General features: G+C 43.5%; 1 protein-coding gene across 2 annotated transcripts; it reads left to right on the top strand.

Moving 5' to 3' along the window:
- Nucleotides 1-624: 624 nt before the first annotated feature.
- CALHM6 (calcium homeostasis modulator family member 6) lies at nt 625-15,942 on the top strand. Of its 2 annotated transcripts, none has more exons than XR_008718296.1 (2): nt 625-862; nt 15,254-15,381. XR_008718296.1 is itself a non-coding variant. In XM_055591468.1 (2 exons), exons 1-2 carry the CDS (start codon nt 13,458-13,460, stop codon nt 15,674-15,676), a joined length of 951 nt encoding a protein of 316 aa, XP_055447443.1. In that variant the 5' UTR covers nt 13,284-13,457; the 3' UTR covers nt 15,677-15,942. The 2 variants fall into 2 exon arrangements, 1 of the variants encoding a protein (XP_055447443.1); XM_055591468.1 differs by lacking the exon at nt 625-862 and adding an exon at nt 13,284-13,985 and having other exon boundaries at nt 15,254-15,942.
- The last annotated feature ends 1,114 nt before the right edge of the window (nt 15,943-17,056 follow it).

Here is a 17,056-nt window from a genome sequence, read left to right as displayed (position 1 = left end):
CTCCAGGCCAGAATACTGGAGTGGGTAGCCTTTCCCTTCTCCAGGGGATCTTCCCAACCCAGGGATCGAACCCAGGTCTCCCACATTCTTTACCAGCTGAGCCACAAGGGAAGCCCTTTAGATGAGTTAAAAGTGAAGTCGCTCAGTCGTGTCCGACTCTTTGCGGCCCCATGAACTGTAGCCTACCAGGCTCCTCTGTCCATGGGATTTTCCAGGCAGTAGTACTGGAGTGGATTGCCATTTCCTTCTCCACTTAGATGAGTTAAGTCAAGTGTAAATGCCCGTAGAGCACAATAAAACTATTATGTGGTGAATTAGCGCCCTCTAGCACAAGTCTGAGTCACCACTGTTAAATAGTCTTTTACAAAGTGTAATTTGTGAAACTAAAATGTTCTAAATGCTGTGCCAGGTTCTTTACACTATCTCATTTTATTTTTTAATACAAGCATTGTATGACAAAGGTTGAGACAGCTCTGTAAGGAGACAGAGCAAATATGCAATGTGGTGAGGGCTACCTCAGGTGTGAGGGGAGAGTTGTAGACAGGGAATGACTGACTTTATTGAAGGATGCAGTGATGATTAAGAGGAGGAATTCTGGGAGTTCTCAGGTTAGTAGGGGAGGCAGACTCTGGAAGGGACTGTTGTAATAATCACATTAGTTAAGAATGATTGCAGAACTATATTATATACAGCGGGAGCAAAGAAACATTATCACTAAACTCTTGAGGTTCTGGAGGTAGTTTCAATGAAGAGATGACATCAGGCTGAGTGTTAAAGAAGAGGAGTTTGTCAGGTGAAGAACTGCCAAATTCCATTTAAGGCAGCAAGTGAGAAGGCAGGGAATTAAAGAAGACCGTGACACGTAAGTACAGGAATGCGGGGCCCAGTGCTGTCAGAAACGGAGGTACATGGGATGAAGAGGGGCAGAGATGGCTGGGCCAAGACCTGGAAGAGCCTCTGTGCTAACACGGGCAGCATACAACTTGTCATCCTGACCTGGGAGCACTGTGCGTTTTCAACTGGAAAATAACATAATTACATTTCTTTCTTTCCTTGACTTACAAGTTGAGAAATATAATCTATGGTCAGAAGACTACTAAAACAAACATACCTTATAAACATAATCATAAAGCAGACATTTTTGTAAGCCTTATCCTGGTAAAGGAATATAACCTTGGAAACACCATACCCCATTTCCCAACCCTAGTCATAATCCCACTCAAGCCCTCAAGACAACAACCACTTTTCTTGTGATTCTTTTTTTTTTTTTTTTTTTTTTTAAGACCTTACTTCCCTGATGGCTTTCAGGGAATGGTTTTTGTTTGTTTTTTCTTTTAAATACGGTATTTTAAATTTTATTTATTAATTTATTTTTGGCTGTGTTGGGTCTTCAGTGCTGCAGGGGCTTTCCTCTAGCTGCTGCGAGCGGGGGCTACTCTCTGGTTGTGGTGTGCAGTCTTCTCATTGCAGTAGCTTCTCTTACTGTGGCGCTTGCTCTAGAGTGTTCGGACTTCAGTAGCTGCAGTCTCTGGGCTCAGTAGTTGTGGTTACCAGGCTCCAGAGCACAGGCTCAAACACTACGGCACAAGGGCTTAGTTGCTTCAAGGCATGTGGGATCTTTCAGGGCCAGGGATTGACCCCTTGTCTTCTGCATTGGCAGGCAGATTCTTTACCACTGTGCCACCAGGAAAGTCCCTCCTTGTGATTCTTAATCATTTCTTTTTAGTTTTGTCACTTATATATACATCTTCAGAAAGTTAAGCTTCTGTTTCTGAACTTTTTATAAATGGAATCATACTGAATATATTCCTTGTGTTTGATTTCTATTGTTCAACATTATGTTTTTAAGATTCATCCTTGTTGATTGTTGCTATAGGACTATTTTTCTACATTGCCATATAGTATTCTCATTTGAATATTTCACAGTTTATCTCGTCTGCTGTTGTTCGATATTTGTTCTTTGATTTTTTAACCAGTTTTTGCATAATATGAACAGTAGTACTATGATTTTTTTTTACCCTATTCACAAGTGCATAACAGTTTCCAGAGTATATTAAGATTCCTTTTTCAGGAAGTTAGCTCTACCAGGACTGTGTGGCAGAAACTAGAATGGGATGAGGTATAAGGGCCTGTCCACTTTCAAGGATGATGAAGAGGTCCAGTTTGAGAAATGGTCCTCAGGAAGAATGGAGCTGCACAGGAAATGGAGGGGCACCCACAGCTGACCCTGAGTTTTCTAGCTTGAAAGACTGATAGCCTTAAAATTCTGGAGGAGAAATAAGTCTTAGGGAAAAGTGAGCTCTGTTTTGGGATGGAGTCGATTGCTGGGCATCTAAGTGAAAATATCCACTAGGCAATCAGAAATGCCTATCCAGAACTTAGGAAAAGAAGGGGCAGGGGATGAAGATTTTGGAAATGGTAACATACAGTTGGGATTGTCACAGTCAGGTGAAGGGAGAGTAAGGATAATGGACAACACTTTTTGAGCATTTGCTAGGTGCCAGGCATGTTCTGGGCTTCCCTGGTGGCTCAGAGGGTGAAGTGTCTGCCTGCAATGCGGGAGACCTGGGTTTGATCCCTGGGTTGGGAAGATCCCCTGGAGAAGGATTTGGCATCCCACTCCAGTATTCTTGCCTGGCGATTCCCATGGACAGAGGAGCCTGGCAGGCTACAGTCCATGGGGTTGCAAAGAGTCGGACATGACTGAGCAACTTCACTTTCACTTCAGGCACTGTTCTAAGAATGTTAGTTGTAACAACTCACTTCATCTACCCAACATCCCAGTCAGGCAGGTAATGTTATTGTTTTCATTTTACAGATGAGAGATACGTAGTTAGTGTTAGCACCAAGAGGGGATTACACAGACACTTTGTGTAGAAAGGAGTGAACTTCAGTGAGGACTAATATCCTGGTTGGGAGTCACCGAGTTAGGAGGAGAGCCAGAAGAGTATAATTAATAGTCAGACTTAACTTAATTAGGGAAGTACTGCAGGTGCCTGTCACTGCTGGGAGAGGTCAAGGTAGTGTGCCAAAGCAGAGTCAAAAACAGTCAAGCTCTGAGTCCAGGTGTCAAGGAAACCTACTCCGATTTCGTTCATTGCTTCCAAGAAAGGAATTAAAACCCCTTTAAGGAACCTAACAATAGAATAGAGAAGAAAATAGTTATTTCCCTTTGGTTGCTGTCTACAGCTAAATTACAAAGAAAAATCCCTCCTTTAAGTAATTCACTTATGCATGCATATGGGAGGGGCTTCCCAGGTGGCATAGTGGTAAAGAACCCGCTTACCAGGAGATGCAGAGGACCCGGGTTCTCTCCTTGGGTCAGGAAGTTCCCCTGGAGGAGGAAATGGCAACCCACTCCAGTATTCTTGCCTGGAGAATTCCATGGACAGGGGAGACTGGCAGGCTACAGTCCACAGGGTTGCAAAGAGTTGGACACGACAGTTACCGAACATAAGCATGACCATAGGTATGAGAAAATGGTGCAGAAATGGGGCAGATAGTGGGAAAGTTGACCACTACATCCCACAGAACTCTGCTGAGTAAACAAACTGAGCTGGGCAGGAAGGAGGGCAGCAGGAAGTCATGGGGAAGTCATGGGAAAATCCCTGCTCCGCCAAGACCTGCAGCCCTACCAGCCCTCACTGTGGTTTGGAGACTCTGAGGAGAGAGGGTGGGAGTGGGTGTTCAGGCAGCCCTACAGCTGTATCGGGACCTTCCCTGGTATGGCCTTGTCTTCTTCCTGGTATTGCCCTGCTTCTATCTGGATAGACTTATGTACTGTCTGTCAGAATGTTGGCAATTCAAGAATCTTTATGTTATTCTGAGCTGAATGACATACACAGAAGGAATCAAGTTCTGAACTGAATAAAACAGGCATGGTGCTGACTTTGCAGTGAGAGCAGAGACCATCAAAGTCTGCTTCTCATTCATTCATTCACCGATTCACCCATTAGTACCACAGATATTTATTGAACACTGATAATGTTCTGGGTACAATGCTAAGACCTGTGTAACCAAAGAGGGATTAAATCAAGCATGGTCCTTGCCCTCATGAAATGGATAATCTAGTTGGGGATTTGAAAGACATAGCAAGCAGCAAATAGGAGGTTACAAAACTGTCATATGTAACAAGGAAACGAATATGAGGCTAAAAGTAGTCAAGGGATGGGTGAGGGAATCGAGAGTCTAGTCATAGAAGATCTGGTAGACGTGTCCCATGGTCAGTTCTCTTCGCCTCTAAGGCCTGGGAGAAGACCATACTTACTCTTTCCCTTGCAGTTAGCTAAAGCTTTGTGTCTGGTTCTGATCAGATGTTGCTACCAGAACAGGGCATTTCCATAATAAAAATCATCTTTTCTCATCCTCACTATTTGTCCCATTTCTCCACCTTCCTCTCATATTCACACATAAGTGAATTACTTAAGGGAGGGATTCTCTTTGTAGCTTAGCTGGGGGCAGAAACCAAAGGGAAAGAACTATTTTTCTTTATTTAATAATTAGATTCTTTAAAGAAGTTTCAGTAGTCATGTATGGATGTGAGAGTTGGACTATAAAGAAAGCTGAGCGCCGAGGAATTGATGCTTTTGAACTGTGGTGTTGGAGAAGACTCTTGCGAGTCCCTTGGACTGCAAGGAGATCCATCCTAAAGGAGATCAGCCCAGGGTGTTCATTGGAAGGACTGATGTTGAAGCTGAAACTCCAATACTTTGGCCACTTGATGCGAAGGGCTGACTCATTTGAAAAGACCCTGATGCTGGGAAAGATTGAGGGCAAGAGGAGAAGGAGACAACAGAGGATGAGATGGCTGGATAGCATCACTGACTCAATGGACGTGAGTTTGGATAAACTCTGGGAGTTGGTGATGGACAGGAAGGCCTGGCGTTCTGCGGTTTATGTGGTCTCAAAGAGTCGGACACGACTGAGCAACTGAACTGAACTGAAAGAAGTTTCAGTTCCTTTCCTAAAACATGTGGCAATAACTTAGCAGTCCAGTGGTGGACAGACAGAATGGAAACTGATAATGAAGGCTAGAGAGATGGCAATGCTTCTTATATGGTTGTTGATAAAACTGACTCCTGTATTAACTCGGAAAGAAGATTATGTAGCTTAAAAAATGTGACTCTGGGGGAAAAGACGGGAAAACAAAGTTTCTAGTGTGTTGGTTGCTACTGGATATGTTTTGGCAAGGCTTTATAACCTCAAAAAAGAAACTGGCTGATTTGTAAGCAGAAATTAACAGGAATAGAGATATTTCACAAAACTGAAGTTTGAAAAATTGGAAAACCTGATTGGTAACAGTCTCCATGTACTAAGAGAAAAACTGAGCAAACCTCAGAAGACAAAGTCCATTAAAATAGGTCTGGGGAAAGGCCAAATTGAATGGTCTCCACATCTATTGATAACACCTCTCAGTAAATTAAGGAACTCCAAGGCAAAGACAAAATTAAGATATTCAACAGGATAAAGAGCTGAGACAAACATCCAAGTATAATTTTTCTCTAAAAACATAGTCTCATGTTTATTCAGGGTACCTGTAACAGCAAGAAAGAGACAGCTTGTATCTATATCTATAGTCTCTACCTTTGTCTATATCTAGAGAGAGAATGGAACAAGAAAGCAAAAAATATAGTAGATGTGAAAAACATGTTTTGAAAACAACTATGAGTATAGGTATTGAAAAATATATATAGTTTACTGAATTAAAAATAAAGAAGCTTATGAAAATTTGAGAGACATTTGAGCCAGAGGAACACGATCCCTACTGGACCTGTGGTCTTCCAACATTTTACAAGTAGTGCATGAACTAAGAAAACTACTCAGCTATCAAGGGCAAATGCCCATTAAGTATTTAGCTGAAGATGATAACAGACAACCTTTCAGAGAGTCAAGTCTTGAGAATCAAATAGCATTTTGCAGTTCCCAGGGTAGGGACCTTTATGGTGTTTGGTGGTGCTTTAGTCATCAAGTCCCAAGTCGTGTCTGACTCTCACTTCCTCATGGACTGTAGCCTGCCAGGCTCCTCTGTCCATGGGATTCTCCAGGCAAGAATACTGGGGTGGGTTGCCATTTCCTTCTCCAGGGGATCTTCCTGACCCAGGGATCGAAGCCGAGTCTCCTGCATTGCAGGTGGATTCTTCACCGACTGAGCTACCAGAGAAGCCCTAGTTTTTGCCCAGAGGTAATTAAGAATTAAAAATTCACCAACAGTTCAGTTGGTGGCTGCTGCTCACTTCCATTTTGCCCTTTCAGAATGGAGTGTTCCCTGCTGTCCTGGCCTTCTTCCTTCACTAGGCATTGTCTATGGGAAACAGATTAATCTATTTAGTTCACAGTCTGAGGACCAAAGGGGTCACATGAAGACCTGATGTAGAGATTGTCACACACTACCCAGAGATTCTGGGTTGTGAACTCCATGTCATGACTGGTTTGGACTTTCAATTTTTGGGGGGTGGGGGTGGGGAAAAAGGTTAGTGAGTTTCAGCCACCCGCCCGCCTCCTTTCCTCTCCACCCACCTTTCCCGCCTGCCTTGTCTCTGTCCCAACAGTGGGCACAAAGAAGACTCTACAGAGTACAGTTGGAGCCTTGTCTGAATGAGCAGATGGCTCTTTCCTTTCTGTATTCCCCAGGGCCGGACAGACGCCACCCAATCCCATCTTCATCAGGTCTTTTCCTTTTATCCTCCTACTGGTTTCTGACATTTTTCAATTCTCAAATACTCAGTTCTTCATCTTCCATATTCTCTAATCACAGTCAGTTTCTCACTAGGATTTATTACTTTGGGCAATAAGAGGTAAGTTATTAGGATTCCAGGTTCAGGGATCAGCCCTTAATATAAGCCTTGTGTGCAAAGAGAGAAAGACTGAAAAAGCCTCTTCCCAGAGTTGTTCCTTAGACCTTCTCATTACATTAAGACATTTTATATTAGTATTTTTTAATTGTTGAAATAACATATGCAAGTTAAGAAATGAGACACTATATATATCTTTCATTTTTTTCTTTATTTTTACACAAATGGATTGATTGTATGACAAGCAGGGTTTTTGCTTGCCTTTTTCAATTACCATGTCTACTCTGTCTTTTCAACCATATCAGCACATACAGATCTGTCTCAATCGTATGAATCTGCTCTGTATTCTATTATATAGATGCCCATAATTTATATAAATAATCCTCTATAACTGAACCTCACCTTGATTGTGAATGTTTTAAATATGCAGCATATTTCACATGGTTTATCCTTTTAGGGAAGATCTTTCACAACAGTTTAAGTTCTCCAATGAGTTGTTAAATAATTTTTTGAGATTTTGCAATATGACATTTATACTTTGAAGAAGCACAAATTTCCCCCTATTGAGTTACTTGCATTGTCTTTATCCTAATCCTTTAATCTTATTTGTTACTCATTATTATTATCTTTGAAAATGCAAACCTTGGGTCATATTTCATAAACTAGCAAGCCAAATCTGAGTTCAGGGGAGCTGAGCTTGTGGTAAAGCAAAGTATAAATGACCATTGGCAGTGAACTGTATGCCAGGTTAAAATCACCTCTAAAATAGCTATCTGAGGAAAGGCAGTTGAATCTATGTTTACCAGGATTCCTAATAGTTGGAGGTCTTAAGAACCTTGGAAAGAAAACCAGGACTTTAATAGCTTTTTATGGTATCAGATGATGGTGATGATGCTGACATCAAAGACTGGCTACATCTGGGTCCTCAGAATTAAAATAATCATCTACCATAAGAAAAAAAATTGGAGGGATCACAGAATACTTAAAATTTCGTGATAGGTTTAGGAAATTCATGTTAAGAAAAGGGGAAACTATCCATTAAAGGGTATTTGAAATGTCATGGGATTGCTACTTAACAAATGACAGTCCTGTACTAAGGAAGAGATCTAATCTTTCCTTCTTTCTGTTTCATAACTTCCAGAGGAAGAACTTTAATAGACATTCAAAAATCATATAATAACACATCCCAAATTTTCAAATACATTTCTTAACATAAAAAATAGATTCCACATGCAGAAATGTATAGTCTAAGAATGTCAGACTTTCTAAATTTACTTGTTATTTTGGTTTTTAAAAATAATTTCCTTTATTTATGTATTTTTGGCTGTGTTGGGTCTTTTTTGCTGTGTGGGCTTTTCTCTAGTTGTGGTTCTCACCGCAGTTGTTTCTCTTGTTGCTGAGCACAGGCTCTAGGGTGTGAGGGCTTCAGTAGCTGTGGTTCCCAGGCTCTAGGGTGCAGGCTCAGCCGTTGTGGTGCACGAGCTTAGTTGCTCCATGGCAAGTGGGATCTTCCTGGAACAGAGATCGAACCCATGTCTCCTGCATTGTCAGGTGGATTCTTTACCAAGGAGCCACCAGGGAAGCCCCTACTTGTCATTTTGGCATCTAAAGTTGTATGTTGTACATTGCAGACCTTAATTTGATCTTACTGTTGTGGGTCTTGTGGCCAGGACTGACACTTTGCTGGAATCTAGCAGTTGTATTCCAAGCAGGACCATACGATTAATTAAAGTTCTCATGAGCGCTACAGAGAATGTCTGGGATCCAGCTCACCTGAGGATGACTGCGAAGAACTTTCAGATGCACAGTGTGAATGTGCATTTTCTTTCAAGAGTTTCTCTTGCTTTGTTTTCTGAGAAATGTTTTGTGGTCTCTGAAACCCATTTCTGACACTGGTAATGATAGTACTGAGAAAAAAGTACTACAGTTAACAAAACACAACAAAACTCATAACCACTGGTTTTTCACTGTGTTTAACATGAGAATCTCTCACTCATTTTCTTAAAAGTTAAATTGGTACTAAATTATAGATTTTCAAAATTATAAAGGTCTTTCATGGCTTCCCAAGTGGCTCAGTGGTAAAGAATCCACCTGCCAATGAAGGAGACTCAGGAGATGGGGGTTTGATCCCTGGATTGGGAAGATCCCTTGGAGGAGGAAATGGCAACCCACTCCAATATTCTTGCCTGAGAAATCCCACGGACAGAGGAGCCTGGCAGGCTACAGTCTACAGGGTCACAAAGAGTTGGACACAACTGAGCAAACATACAACAACAACAAAGGTCTTTCAGATATTATTCAGTGTAGTCTTAGAGAAAATTCTTGCATCTTCTTGACTTACTATTTACTTGCACTAAGGGCTGCACTTCTAAGCAATGTCCTCTCAGAATAGAGCTGGGGATAAAGGGCTGGACAATCTTCAATAGACCCAGAACTGGAACTAGCCACTGTTGCAAAGGTGGTGGGGTGCATATCTGGGTCCTAGACTCAAATGCAGGGGCTGGGAGGAAATTCAGGCTGGCAGGCAGTAGCTGGACTCTAATAGTTATGAAAGTGCAAGTTGCTCATTGTGTCTGACTGTTTGCAACCCCATGGACTATACAGTCCATGGAATTCTCTAGGCCAGAATACTGGAGTGGGTAGCCTTTCCCCTCTCCAGGGGATATTCCCAACCCAGGGATCGAACCCAGGTCACCCACATTGTAGGAGGATTCTTTACCAGCTGAGCCATAAGGGAAGCCCAAGAATACTGGAGTGGGTAGCCTATCCTTTCTCCCGCAGATCTTTCCGACCTAGGAATAGAACCCAGGTCTCTTACGTGGCAGGCAGATTCTTTGCCAACTGAGCTAATAGTTATGGAAACTTGTAATAAGTACAGAATGATCGTCTTACCTGGGAGATCTGTGATTGAGGGAGCGCAGTGGTGGCAACCCCAGGAGGTGGGGTCTGGAGACACAAGCTGACAGGATAATAGGTGAGGATGCAGGTCAGTCGGTACGTTTTAGGGCAGGATTGTAAACTGCATACTCTGGTCTACAAAGCCCCCGAATGACCTTCCACCTGCAGCTCTGCCTTCCTTCTCACCCTCCGTGCCCTCATCACTCTGACTGTCTTTCTAACCACAGAATACTAAGCTTCTTTACACACAGAGCGTTTGGCATTCCCATTTCTGCTTAAATGTCCTCCCCCCATAGAGGCTTTCTTAGGACACTCTGCAGCACATGAGTCCATTTTAATTACCTGCATCACTTGAGGACTTTCACCCTAATTATCTATATCCTCTCCACTAGAACACAAGCTCAGCGAAAGCAGGGTTTCTGTTCCTCTTGTTCCTTGTTTTGTACAATAATACCAGCTACTTTACAGGTACTAGCATATACTGGGTGCTTATTAAATATTGAAATGAGTGATTGCATCAGCAAATGAACTAATTAATACATTGGTTAACAAATTACTCAACTTGAAATAGGGGACTGACAAGATAAAAGTTTCTGTAACTAAAAATATTTGAAACCAAATCCTTGACAGGAACTGGTAAGAAGAGGAAGGCTGTCTCCAGATGCAAAAGTCTTAGTAAATGAAGGGAATGAAAACAGACAGCAGGACTAGGTGATGGGAGAGGTCATGCTAAATAGCTTGAGTCTTGATGGAGAATAAGACTTCTAATAAGAATATTAAACATGGTGGAAAAATCCAGGTTTGGATGTTCCAAATAGGAAAAGGAGTACATCAAGGCTGTATATTGTCACCCTGCTTATTTAACTTATATGCAGAGTACATCATGAGAAACGCTGGGCTGGAAGAAGCACAAGCTGGAATCAAGATTGCCGGGAGAAATATCAATAACCTCAGATATGCAGATGACACCACCCTTATGGCAGAAAGTGAAGAGGAACTAAAAAGCCTCTTGATGAAAGTGAAAGTGGAGAGTGAAAAAGTTGGCTTAAAGCTCAACATTCAGAAAACAAAGATCATGGCATCCGGTCCCACCACTTCATGGGAAATCAATGGGGAAACAGTGGAAACAGTGGCTGACTTTATTTTTTGGGCTCCAAAATCACTGCAGATGGTGACTGCAGCCATGAAATTAAAAGACGCTTACTCCTTGGAAGGAAAGTTATGACCAGCCTAGATAGCATATTCAAAAGCAGAGACATTACTTTGCCAACAAAGGTCCATCTAGTCAAGGCTATGGTTTTTCCAGTAGTCATGTATGGATGTGAGAGTTGGACTGTGAAGAAGGCTAAGCACCGAAGAATTGATGCTTTTGAACTGTGGTGTTGGAGAAGACTCTTGAGAGTCCCTTGGACTGCAAGGAGATCCAACCGGTTCACTCTGAAGGAGATCAGCCCTGGCATTTCTTTGGAAGGAATGATGCTAAAGCTGAAACTCCAGTACTTTGGCCACTTCATGCAAAGAGTTGACTCATTGGAAAAGACTCTGATGCTGGGAGGGATTGGGGACAGGAGGAGAAGGGGACGACAGAGGATGAGATGGCTGGATGGTATCACTGACTTGATGGATGTGAGTCTGGGTGAACTCTGGGAGTTGGTGATGGACAGGGAGGCCTGGCATGCTGCGATTCATGGGGTTGCAAAGAGTCGGACATGACTGAGCGACTGAACTGAACTGAACTGAATGGGAGAATGCCAGCCGTCCCTCTTGTTTTGAGAAGTGGGAAAATAAATATATCTCATTCAAGAGAATGGGAAGGTATGTTTTAGTTCTGTTACTATGGATAAAGCCATCTACACAAAAGTGTTGACAGAGTGGTATTTGTTCATGACAGTATGTGAAAATCGTGGAAGGGGAGACAACATCTCAGAGGAGTGTGCTGGTGGTGAAGACTCCATCAGTAAGAGGAGTGTTGAGTAACCCAAAGGATAAGGCAAGGAAGCTTTTCTGCAGATGTGGGATTACAGAGATGATAGTCATAGCAGAAGTGATTTGCTGCAAACATGCAACTTAGATGCAAGTTTACACAGAACCTGGAAGTACCTGGTCTAACCTCAGAGAAGAGGCCCCTTCTGCCCGGCATGACACAAAGGACATTTATCTGGGGACAGCTTCTTAACACTCACACAGAGAGAATAGTTTTTCATCACAGTGCTGGGGAATGGTGGTTTTGGGCCAGGCACTGGTGGTGGGAGATAGCTAAAAAGGCAAGTTGGACTAAGAATAGGGTGTTTCCTGCCTTCTCTGCAACAATTCACTCAGCTCTGTAGGCTACTTATTCTTCCCAGAAAAAATAAGGCAAACCTAGTGGATGGGCTTGAGCAGCAAGCAGTTCACTCTGACCGGCCCACCCAGACTCTATATCCATGCACCCCCCACCCTTGAGTTGAGGGCACAGCGATTTTCTGAAGGTAGTCACTGAATACAATCCTTGGTCTAAAATGGAGCATTCATTTGGATTCTTAAATACTACACAGCTATTTGTTGTCTCTTCCTAAAGTTGCAATGCAAAAGGTAATCTCTCACACCGGACATCCATTAATAGGCACACCCTGCATATCAAAGCACTTTATGGATGCTACTCACTTGTCTCAACAATCTCACACCGTCAGCACTATATTCTGTTTTTACGAATGAGGATGGTGAATCTTAGAGAAGATAACGTATTAAACACACACGCACACACACAAAATGCACCTGACTTCAAAACCCATGTTCTTTCGAGTACACCTCACCTCACTCTAGAGCCACATAGAGCAAGGCTCAGTTTCACAGAAGTGGTTTTAGCTTGTCAGAGGGATGCTGCTCTGAGCAAACTGAAAGTGGAGGAAAACAGCACGTTAGTTAGAGGTAGTTGTCGTTTGAAGTGTTTTTGGTTCAACTAGTGTTTTTTGAACAGCCAGTACCCCGCTCCTCTGCTGATCAATTTGGTGGCCCCTGGGTAAGGATTTGATACACTTCTATGTACTGCCAGTGTTAGGACGTACCTGAGTGGGGAGAAAAAGAGGTAGAAGTCAATATAGTATATTCAGGCTAATGTCCTGTAGGAGATCAGGTTGAGGAGAGAAAAGTGGCAGTTCTGTTCAGAAGGGAGACAGGAAGGGGGCAGAATATCATGGATATACTGGAATTTGAGCGGGGCTTTGTTGCAATTCAGTTTATATAAGAGAAACTGGAAATTTGCCCTTGAATAATGTTTCCTGTAAATCATTGAGGTTTGTGGGGGTTTGTTGTTGTTGCTGGTAATTGCTGGGTCTGATTGGGAGTTGGTTTAGGAGCCAGGGTGGCTGCAATAGAGGAAAAGCTAGTGTTTCCCCCAGTTTACTCAAGTAAAGTATTCTTTCCATAAAGGGATCGTTAAGGGAAAGGAAAGTCCCTGGTTCCTTGTCAGTGTGGAGGAAACAAAAGCTACAGTGGAACAGGCCCTATCTTCTTCCTCAATTGAGGGATAAAGGTCACCAATGCGCCTGCTTCTGGAAAGGGGTGGGCATGGGGAGGTCGGCGGCCTGTGTGCTTGGATCTGCCACAATTAGTTGGGTTGAAATAAGAAAGTGAAAGCTCAAGACACCCTGAGAAACCCTCTTCCCTTTTTTGGAAGGTGCTACTTGGGGCACGGGCAAACGCCAGATCCCCCAAAACCTTTCAGGAGCTGGGCGGCGAAGAGGCAGAAGCAGCCGAGCCTTGTCCACGGCTCCCTAGGGTAGGAGATCCATGGAGAAGTTTCGGGAGGTGTTGAACTTGCACCTCAAACAGGGTAACGCTCTGGGCTACTGCCTGGTGAGCCTACTGACAGCGGGCGGGGAGCGCATCTTCTCCACCACGGTGTTCCAGTGCCCGTGCAGCGTCGCCTGGAACCTGCCCTACGGTCTGGTCTTTCTGCTGGTGCCGGCGCTGGCTCTCTTCCTCCTGGGCTACGTGCTGAGCGCGCGCACCTGGCGCCTGCTGACCGGCTGCTGCGCGCGGAGCTGCGGCTCGGGGCTGCGCGGGGCCCTGGTGTGCGCGCAGATCAGCGCCACCGCCGCGGTGGCGCCGCTCACCTGGGTGGCCGTGGCGCTGCTCGGGGGCGCCTTCTATGAGTGCGCCGCCAGCGGGAGCGAGGTCCTGGCGGGGTACCTGTGCGTGGGCCGCGACCCGCGCTGCGCCGCCCAGCTGCCGCTGGTGCCCTGCCAGCAGGCCCTGGCGCCCGACGTGAAGCAGCTGCAGAAGGAGCTGCAGAAGGAGCTCACGGCGCACTCGCAGGTCGGGCGCCCGCGCAGGATGCGGTGCGGGGGTCGGAGAGGGACTGGCTTCTGCGGGGCGGACGGGAGGTAGAAATGCGTCCCCTTTCTCCTGACACCGAAGGCAAGCTAACTAGAATGGCTGTTGGCTTCAAATGAGCTGATAGGCAAATCTATCATCTATCTTCCCAGGGCTTCCCAGGTGGCGCTAGTGGTAAAGTGCCAACGCAGGAGACCCAAGAGATGAGGGTTCCATCCCTGGAGAAGGAAATGGCAACCCTCTCTTGTATTCTTACCTGGAGAATCCCATGGACAGAGGAACCTGGCGGGTTACAGTCCATAAGGTCGCAAAGAGTCAGACACGACTGAAATGACTTACCACAGCACATCATCTATCTTTCTTTTTTTTTCTTTCTCTCTCTCTCCCTACCCCTTCCCTCCCTCCTTCCGTCTCTTCCCCTCTTTCTTTCATCTCGGTGCTATTTCTTTCTTTTTTCCCCTTTAATTGGAGTGTAGTTGACTTAAAATATTGTGTTAGTTTCAGTCTTACATATGCGTGTGTCTTCAGAGTCTCTTCCCTTATGAAAGTGAAAATGAAGTGGTTCAGTCGTGTCCGACTCTTTGAGACCTAGTGGACTGTAGGCTACCAGGCTCCTCTGTCCATGGAATTTTCCAGGCAAGAGTATTGGAGTGGGTAGCCATTTCTCCCGTGTCTCCTGCATTGTGGGCAGACACTTTACCATCTGAGCCCCCTGGAAAGCCCATTATAGGTTTTTATAAAAAATTGAGTATTACTAATGAAAGGAGGAAGGCACTCAGGCACTCTGTTGTGTCAGGGATCTGCTCTGTGCCCCACACCCGACACCTTGCTGGGTCCTTGATCTCTATTATTATTCTCTTTTGTCTTAACAGTGGGTACACTGAGTCCAGGTCTGCCTGACTTTAAAGCCATCACCCCACACTGCTTCTGGGCTTGTAAAGCTCAGAAGTTCTTGGAAATGAATACTTGTTTCACTGGATTTTCTGAAATTCCACATTTTGAGTTCCAGGGGTTCCACATATAAGCTCCTCCGTGGATCCTTAACATGACTTGGAAAATGACTGTCTTGTCAAGCAAGCAATTCTACTGAGGGGTGGGGGGAGGGGTTAATGCCACTTCTTTCTCTTAAGGGAATAAGACCTAACTGTTGCTTGTTCATCATCTTAACTCTGAGTAGTTTAAATTTTACCTGTTGATTAAAAAAATTTTTTTTAAGTCACTAAATCACTGTTTTGTTGTGTTTACCTAAGGTGTTAGGCTGGGTCCTGATAGCAGTTGTTATCAGCCTCCTCCTGATTTGTACATCAATCACTCGATGCCTGTCTCCAGTTAGTTACCTGCAGCTGAAATTTTGGAAAATCTATTTGCAACAGGAGCAACAGATTCTTAAAAGTCAAGCCACAGAACATGCAACGCAACTGGCGAAAGAAAATATCAAATGTTTCTTTGAGTGCTCACATCCACAGGAATACAACACTCCAAGCATTAAAGACTGGCAACAGATTTCATCGCTATATACTTTCAATCCAAAGGAGCAGTACTACAGCACTTTGCACAAATATGTGAACAAAAAACAGAAGAATCAAAGTAGCACATCTTCTGAAGAAGATGCAATGGTTCCTGTTCTTGGCTTTGTAGATTCATCTGATATGAACAGCACTACAGACTTATGAACTTGTTAATGAATGGGAAAAGAAAGCTCTTCTGAATTATTGATTCCTTTAAAAAAAATAAATGTGGGTATTGTTTATGACTCCTCTGTTTGGTCTTCCAAGTTATGGAAACATAGAATATTAAATAAAATAGAAATTTAGAATTTTATCTTTTTATTATTTTATTTAAAAAGTAAGCAAGGTTAAATGGTTCACTCAGTGTGACAGTTCAGTTCAGATCAGTCTCTCAATCGTGTCCGACTCTTTGCAACCCCATGAACCACAGCATGCCAGACCTCCCTGTCCATCACCAACTCCCAGAGTTTACCCAAACTCATGTCCATTGAGTTGGTGATGCCATCCAATCATCTCATCCTCTTTCATCCCCTTCTCCTCTTGCCCTCAGTCTTTCCCAGCATCAGGGTCAGCTCTTTGCATCTGCTGGTCAAAGTATTGGAGTTTCAGCTTCAGCATCAGTCCTTCCAATGAACACTCAGGACTGATCTTCTTTAGGATGGACTGGTTGGATCTCCTTGCAGTCCAAGGGACTCTCAAGAGTCTTCTCCAACACCACAGTTCAAAAGCATTAATTCTTCGGCGCTCAGCTTTCTTTGCCCAACTCACAGCCATACATGACCACTGGAAAAACCATAGCCTTGACTAGACGGACCTTTGTTGACAAAGTAATGTCTCTGCTTTTTAATATGCTGTCTAGGTTGGTCATAACTTTCCTTCCAAAGAGTAAGCGTCTTTTAATTTCATAGCTGCAGTCACCATCTGCAGTGATTTTGGAGCCCCCCAAAATAAAGTCAGCCACTGTTTCCCCATCTATTTGCCATGAAGTGATGGGACCAGATGCCATGATCTTAGTTTTCTGAATGTTGAACTTTAAGCCAACGTTTTTACTCTCCTCTTTTACTTTCATCAAGAGACCCTGGAGCTAAATCAGAATATTTATATCCCTAGCCTATATGCTATAATACTGCTTTAAAATAAAACAATTTAGTAGCAAAAACAGCAAACTAACAATTGAACATCATACCTTTCTTTAAGGTATCTGATGTTAATTTCAAGTTCACTTTCGTGCAGACAACACATTGTTTGGGTATTTAAAATACTGGCATTTAAAAAGCAAAAGTAATTGAGCATGGCTCATATTTAGCCCTTCTCCCTCTTTTGGCAGAGCCTTGCTTCTTCTTCTATTTGCCTCTTGTAGCATAGAGGCTGTTATTTAGTACTGGTCAGCAGAACAGGATATTCCGGTTTTGCGAGTTATATATTGCAAGAAAGTTGGCAGCAGAAACTGCACGATCCATTTTTTTTCCAATTCCCTACTGAATAATTTTGAAAATCATATGTCTACTTTCATTTTTGCTTCATTTAAAAATTTCTTTAGTATAT

This window comes from Bubalus kerabau, chromosome 9, assembly GCF_029407905.1.
Source record: "Bubalus kerabau isolate K-KA32 ecotype Philippines breed swamp buffalo chromosome 9, PCC_UOA_SB_1v2, whole genome shotgun sequence".
In the NCBI taxonomy this organism is placed as follows: Eukaryota; Metazoa; Chordata; class Mammalia; order Artiodactyla; family Bovidae; genus Bubalus; species Bubalus kerabau.
Note: the sequence above shows the minus strand (reverse complement) of the source record. Positions and strands in the feature narration are given on the sequence as shown.